This window comes from Nannobrachium achirus (assembly GCF_963921795.1).
Source record: "Nannobrachium achirus genome assembly, chromosome: 17".
In the NCBI taxonomy this organism is placed as follows: Eukaryota; Metazoa; Chordata; class Actinopteri; order Myctophiformes; family Myctophidae; genus Nannobrachium; species Nannobrachium achirus.
In genome coordinates, this window is record NC_137824.1 from 59,614,914 (window position 1) to 59,622,920 (window position 8,007).

At 41.1% G+C, this 8,007-nt stretch overlaps 1 protein-coding gene across 1 annotated transcript; it reads right to left on the reverse strand.

The window, feature by feature from the left end:
* Positions 1–1,347: 1,347 nt before the first annotated feature.
* Positions 1,348–8,007, reverse strand: LOC308302579 (eukaryotic translation initiation factor 4E-1A; the record flags this gene model as incomplete). Its single annotated transcript, XM_080746835.1, has 6 exons — positions 1,348–1,462; positions 2,037–2,176; positions 3,436–3,549; positions 4,798–4,861; positions 5,918–6,013; positions 7,964–8,007. 6 exons carry the CDS (start codon positions 8,005–8,007, stop codon positions 1,348–1,350), a joined length of 573 nt encoding a protein of 190 aa, XP_080602961.1.

The following is an 8,007-nucleotide window of genomic DNA, read 5'->3' on the forward strand; positions in this document are numbered from 1 at the left end:
GTAGTTCATAACACAATCATGATGACAGGGTGGGAAAGGATATTTATTTAAAAGTAAACAATGTTAAATGTGTTCTGTACATTCATGTACATAAAACTGTAATCTTGCCATTGAGGCATATTCAGCAACCCTCAATCAATAATCTGTTGCCATTCAATGTCCTGATTTACCAAATGAAAACCTTTTCCCCCTTCTTCCAAGAAATAGAAATCACAATATTTCAACATAAAGAAAAAACTGAGTTTTACATGACAGTAGCAATAGACACGTCAACTATTGGTTGTAGAACAGTGAACGGAATGCAAAACAAGAAACAATGACAACATGGTGCTGATTTGGAGCAGAGGAACAGATTTACCTTAATTTTCAAAATCTAGACAGTCTGATATCCAACATCCATTAGTAAATCAAGGTTGTTTCCAAAATTCCACATTAATTTAAATCAGGGTTGAGTTTCCAAAATGCCACATTAATTGGTGTCAACCTGTGTTCATTCTAAGTTTTTTTCCCCCCTATCTTTTTTTTTTAACACTTATATATGAACTTTTTACATATAGCAACTGAGACGTTGCAGAACTGTACAATCAGGGAAAGGTATAAGCTATACCAATGAAAAAGAAAAATAAGTAAAATGTTTGTTTAATTTTTGTCAAAAGAGCAGAACATGTAAAGGACAATATAAGTGCAATGTGCTGCATGCAGTTAAAGGGCCAGTTCACCTCTGGGACAACCCTATCTTATTTTATTGTTGTTTGGGACACGATCAACACAATCCTGAGTTATTTTTTGGTGTTCAATCTGTGTTTTTAGACATTTTAGTATTTCAGCATGTACTAGTGATGCGTTTTGCATCATCATATGATGCAAAACGCATCATTGATGATGCAAAATGCATCACTAGTCATACTGAAATACTAAAATATCTAAAAAAAAAAACATATTGAACACAAAAAATAACTCAGGATTGTGTTGATTGTGTCCCAAACAACAATAAAATAAGATAGGGTTGTCCCAGAGGTGAAGTGGCCCTTTAAAGAATACACATTAGCCTCAGAACATTCCCAGTGTAACTTAAACCTTCAACAGTAAACCAAGACAAAAAGAAAATATCATTGACAAAGAATTAGAATCAATTGTATCCCATTAAATAAATAAGGCCATGCAAAATCTCAGCTTTTAAGGCTTTTTTTCCCTTCTTTTTCTTACATTTATATAAATTTGAAAAGTTACTGGGAATAGGGTTACTATTATAACTAGTGTAAACTGTAAACAGAAGAGGTAGGGAATGAGACCCTCTTCAATCATCAAACTTAATCTTGGTGAACTTCTCTTGGTGGCCGCATCTCCTCAGGCGACGAACGTATTCTTGTTGCTTGAGCCGCTCTTGGTGGCTGTGTCCGCATGTGACTGGTATCCGATGATCACCCTCGGTGGGACACCCAGTCTCTCTTTGTAGACACGCCTGAGAAGAGAATACACAGAGTCATGAAAGGATAGGAAAAGCAAGGTATTGTATATGGGCCAAGATGGTCAGCAACTATTTTTGAAATGAAGTGCCATGTTTTTATTTTCTAGATAGTCAGTGTGCCATGTCAACATAAATTCAAACATATTTTGGTTGTCAGGGCATTGTTATAACAACCATTAGACTCCACGATCTCCCTCCCCAGTCAAAGTTCATCATTTTAATGAAAGTAAAATTATGTGTAGTATGTAATTTGCTGCAAATTAGGTGACTTGATTTGAAACAATATTTCTCTCCCTCTCACACTTTTGCCAGTGTGCCAGTGATCATCCTCCCCTGTGCCAACATGTTGGCCCCCGTGCCTAAGGTTGCCAACCCCTGCTCTATCCACCTCTTTCCAAGGGAGTTTGCTGGAGGCGACTGGAGATTATTTGGACCACACTTCCGGTTTAACAGCAGACATACAAGCTCACGTCGCGTCGCAGATGCAGCCTCAGCTGCGGCGCCAGAAGCTCGGTACAGCGTCTGCGCAATGCACTATGGGGCTTTGGAAACTCGTGGATAAGCTCACCCTATGTGTGTGATGGCCTCTTTGTTCTCATAGTCCGTGGTCCATATTGCTATTTTATCTCCTCTGTTTCGGATGTTGATGACCCCACCGCACACGTCATCACTGTGGTCGTCAAAGGCTTCACCAACAAGACACAGGAGCTGAAGGAACAACAATTATCATTTTCACCAAGTTAACAACTGTTCTGGCATGCTGGTTAAGTGTAGAAATTATGTATATGAAGACGTTCGTTTTGAGGTTTTTACAATTGGACATTTCATCATCTTAACCCATTTAGGCCAAGAATTATTGAATGCTTTAACCAGTGAAAAATAATGAAAATTTGAATTCTTGAATTTCTATATGTCAGCAATCTGGCCAGCCATCGTCAAAGAAAAGGTCCTTTTCACTTAACTGGAGCTCAGTTAGTCTGTTCTTGAGAGACAACTGTGTCAGTGGTGCTCAAACCTTTTCATGTGAAGGACCCCCAAAATTATATGTATTTGGCCACGGACCCCCATCTCAAAATATTTAGTTCCAGGGACCACCCAGAAACAAAATTTGAGTTACAAACGTTCGCTTTGAAAACACATATATTCAAAGATTTGCACATATTTTCACTACTTTTTCAAAAATAGCAGATCTACAAGCTCGCAGTGCGGCACTCGGTGCCGCGCTGTGAGCTTGTATATCTGATATTTTTCACAGGTTAAAGCATTCAATAATTCTAAAGTTATAATTCTTCATTCTCAATTAATTCAATGGCAAGTTGGATCATCACTTTTCTGTTTATAATGCAAATGATGCATGGAAATGTATGGCCAATTTGGGGTAAGAATTTGCCGGCAGTGGGTAATAATGGCCAGGTAACAGGGACATGATGGGCCCCTGATTCAGCCCGGGAAAAAAAGTTGGAGGCGCCCTCATTGCGCGCTATAGAGAGAGATCTCTCTATAGCGCTGCTGCTGCTACTCAAAGATGTGTGACAAAGTGACAAGCCAGTGGGCCAATTACATGAGTTATATTTCGTCGTTGTCGGGTGGAAACATTGTATGTCCAAAACCGTTTGTTTTGTATTTATCATTTTTAAAATGATTTAAACTAGTGAAAACAGCCGATCCACAAGCACACAACGCCTCGCGGTGCGAGGCGTTGTGTGCTTGTAGATCTGCTTGTACGACAACCTTGTACGAAGGCCGACATTTTATTTAAATCTTTTTCCTAATGGCTGGCCTGGACCGGCCGGGAATGAACCGGCCGTTCGGGAGTTGTCCCACTTTTCCCAATGGCCAGCACGTCCCTGCCAGGTAATGGGCAAACAAGGTGGCTAAAGGATCACAGAATGTTCAATGGTTTGTGTTTAGGTGAGAAAGACACACAAAGAGAGAACGTTAAAATGTGTGAAAACCAAATGCCAGACCGTCTCCAACCAGAAGCGGTCGAGGTCAGCCTTGCGCTGCTTGTTGGAGAGCGTGATCAACCAGCGTCCTCCTCGCCGGTTCCTCTCGTCCTCCCACATCGGCTCGATCCCATCCTGCACCAAAAAGACAAATGGTCACAGCTCAGGTTTCCCTAAGGGACAGGTGTATTGAATATGTATCTACAGCATCCATCCATCTCAGTTAGCCCAAAGGTCAGGGGACGTATAGAAAACTGCAGCCCCATCTCTAGCAGGAAAACTTTCCCCCTCAAGACAGTAACTGTGCCATTCAGAATCAATAAGTGTTAAATAGATGTCAAGAGCTAGCAGCCAGTTCTGGCTCCGTTATGAAATGTGGCTGGCTAAGCTATGCTCCTTCCAGGTTTGGCAATGTGCTTAAGGAGACAGGCTTTCAGCCAGACTTGCAAAGGTACAGCTACACTCAGACCAGATAAAAAGCATAAGCACCACAAGGAGGCAACGTGCTAGTTCCAAAAATGTTTTTCACATGGCGTAACCACCTTCCAACATTAAAAACAAAAGAAAATCTTTTCTTGAGCCGACCCGTCATTGCACACTGAAACGATTACTTACTGCTAATGTAATAATTGACCATGTTGAGTTGTGGGACAGCAGCAAAGTGTTCTGGCTATTTGACCAGCTGAGAGAGAAAGAGCATCCTTGACAAAACCTTAACAGACTCCTGCCATCACATGGGGTTGACAGATACTCCAAGTCATTTGCTGCCACCTCCCGAGTTATTCCCGTTGTCTGACGTTCGAGTTTCCAGAGTTTTGGCCGATTTCTTTTTTACTTCCTACTATCTACTAGGCATGATCGCAAAGTTGCATGTTTGACCCCCAGAGCAGACCAAGCCCATCTTTCAAACACAGATTGAAAGATTGAAGATACATTTGAAGAAAACATGATGGCTGCTCTCATGAATGCCTGAACGGATTTCCAAGCAGATTGTTTTGTTTGAAAGCTGTGAACGGTGTGCACACACGTGGTGCATGATTAGTGCATGGGCGTGCATTTTTTATTAATATTATTGTCATTATGGGTGAATTTGGCAGTTAAGCCTGAAAGCAGACAATTTTAAAGGGCAGAGTAAGTGTACCTTAGAAGAGTACCATAATTGGATATATTGCACCCTGGTGGTAGTGCCAAGCTGTATTCACAGACATTTCTGGCAATTTATGGTTTAACATACCAACATTAATAATGTGACTCATTACATAGTCAAAACAAAGATTGCAGGCCAAGTTCTCTTACCTTAAACAGTGAGTAGTTCTCTTACCTTAAACAGTGAGTAGTCACAGTTCTCTTACCTTAAACAGTGAGTAGTCACAGTTCTCTTACCTTAAACAGTGAGTAGTCACAGCCAGACATCAAATTACTGGACAGCTGAATGTGATTGTACAATCTAGGAGTGAACAGAAGTTAATCAATTTAACAAAGCTAGCCATGAATCATAACACTTCATTGTAGAGTACTTTTATTTTGAAGAAGTTTTTTTCTCTACAAGAGTTATAACAGCAAGAGGGAGAGGACAGTCAGTGAGGCCGTTTGGTCCTGTAACTGCTAGAAACATGCACACATCCAAAATATAAGGTGCTTCCCTTCTTGGTCCAAGTGTTCTCCATCTATTCACAACCTCCTCTGGATGTGTCAGTCCATATGTTTCAATAAAGAAGTGTTTACTCCAGCTTGCCTGTTGTCTCGGAATCACAATGCATTTCCTCGTTTACCCCGTTTCATTATTTTCTGCTGTTGGAAATGCAGTGACATTCCTAGACAAGCTGGAGTAACATCCAGAGGAGGTTGTGAATAGATAGAGAACACTTGGACCAAGAAGGGAAGCACCTTATATTTTGGATTTGTTCATGTTTCGAGTAGTTGCAGGACCAAACGGCCTCACCGACCGTCCTCCCCTTCTCGCCGTTATAACTCTTGTAGAGTGAAAACGTCTTCAAAATAAAAGTACTCTACAAGAGTTATGATTTATGGCTATAACAAAGCAGTGTTATGACAGCTACAGCCTGTGTGGAAGAGTGACTGAACACCAAAATCACCCTATATTTGCCAAAATCTCCCAAATCCCCCGACATGCTTCTGTCTGCATCCCTCACACACAGCTGTGGATGGTGTCTAACCGGCACCTGAGCATTACATGGGTCCTGCAACTTTGACATCGGTCTGTGGTACCGTTGTGCAAATCTTGCCTGTAAATCTCACAGACCTGCCAGGTTGCTCAAAACAAGAGCGATTACCAACAGAAGCATATTGAGGGATTTTGCCTACATGCTACCCACATGTTTAGTTGTGTTGTTCATTCTACGATCATTACGAGTTATACCTCGTTGGAAAGGGGACTGATCAATGATAACGATATTATAAAATACAATATACAGGGGAGAAATAGATTATCGACCTAAGTTAAGTTTCGATAAATATACCAGTACATATAATATACACTTACGCCCAAAAGTCTTCCACTGTGTCAAACTTGGAGATCAGACGCAGATTGGCTTGCCATGTTTTGCTTTTGTCATTCTTGAAAAACCAAAGGGCCCACCTGCAATTCAGTTAAACAGCAACCATTGATGTCAAGCAACAACTTGTTAACCTGACTCGCCAGAAAGTGCCTCCATAAGCCTCCATCTGGAAGCGCTCAGAGATTGGTGCTACACCCAACAGGGCATGGTTTGATTGGTGCTACACCGAACAGCGCATGGTTTGATTGGTGCTCCACCCAACAGCGCATGGTTTGAACCAATCAGTGGCAGCTGAACTGTAGTTATTTCACTAGTATTCATCTTTGCCGCCACCACGAGCTGCTGCAAGCCTCTTTTTTTCAAACGAAAAGTGGCGGCTCGCGTTTAGTGTTCAGTTTTCCCACACATTTTTAATAATTAATTTCCAAAACTATACCAGAATATTTAACCCGATTTCCAGGACTATATAACAATAATTCATCTCAATAACAGGTCGCTTACACCTATGCGCAATGCCCAAAGACAGGTAGTGTATGCCAGTGGTTCTCAACCTTTTCAGGCCGTGGCTCCCGAAATAATCATATTTTAACTGGGAACCCGGCACCCTGACGAGCACTACGAGTTGAGGAATTTTGTATGACACGGTTCTATTGTGAAAATAGCCGATCTACATGCTCACAACGCCTCGTAACGCGAGGCGTTGTGAGCATGTAGATCTGCTATTTTCACAATTTCTGCCTTTGACAATTTGGCCCATGTTTAATGTGTCGTTTCAGAGGTATTAACAAAATCAATAACCAAAGACAATGCATAGCTATTTTTTCCAGGACCTTCCAGGACCCCTGATCAATTCCAAAACTTTTTCCAGTACTGGAAAAATATGTTTCTAATTTCAAAATATTTCCAGGAATTTCATGACCGTGGGAACCCTGAGCGGTTCGTCCCGAGCGGTTCCTGATGGAGGCTTATGAGGAACTCAATACGCCACCATCTGGCGGAGTAAGGTTAATAAATCGATCCCACAATGTTCAAGGGATTTTAGACACACTGAGATATATTTTCGTCTGCCATAGATGGGCAACTGGCGGCCACATGCGAACCCCACCTTCACTTAAAGGGGGTGTGACACGGCCAAAACAGCTAATTATGGCTATCAAATTAGCAATTATTTTTAATGATGTCATGTACCCCCATGTTAAATGATGCAGTCCAATCAACAGCCTATCACTGGGGGCTCTGTGTTGCTGCCGACAGGCCCATACAGCTACTGTTGATGGGCCTGTCGGCAGCAACAGCCGGCTCCACCCCCTTTCCAAACCGTTTCAACAAAGACCACGTGACCTACTGTACCATAATGTTACATTTCGGCCGGTGTCATCACTCCTTTAATGCGGCCCGCAGGTTAATATTGGAATACTGATATATTATTAATTTCAGCTGTTAAAATTCCAACCATTCAAACACGACTCACTTTAATTACTTCTATATTAGTAATTAAAGTGAGTCTATATTAGTAGCTTAGTCACTTGGCACAAGTCTGTTTTATGTCCAATGTATTTGAATTTAAGTTCATCAAGTTAGCATAAGAACAGTCATATAAATGCATTTGAAATTAAATAAAAAAATATACTTTTCAGGATTCCAATTAAAATAGCTAAAAATAATTCCGGATTCCAATTCAAAAATAGCAAAAATAGCAGATCTACAGGCTTGTAGATCGGCTATTTTTGACTTGTGTGTGCATTGTGGCCCTCTGGAGTGAACGTGTTAATATAGTGGCCCCTCCATCATCAAAGTTGCCCACCCCTGATATGCCTTACCCCTTTATGCCTAAATTCTTGTCATTTTTACCATTTTTAAAAAATGCTCAAAAAGCCGATCAGATCTACATTGACACGCTGAGAGCTTGTAGATCAGCTATTTGAAATATTCAAAACGTTTGACAAAATAGTAAAAAATGGCAAGAGTTTATGGATAAAGGGTAAAACATGGATGAAACGGGGTCCCAGAATGTACACCTGTGGCCATACCTGTTCTGCAATGGATGTTTGATGTACTCAGGGCTCACAATCAT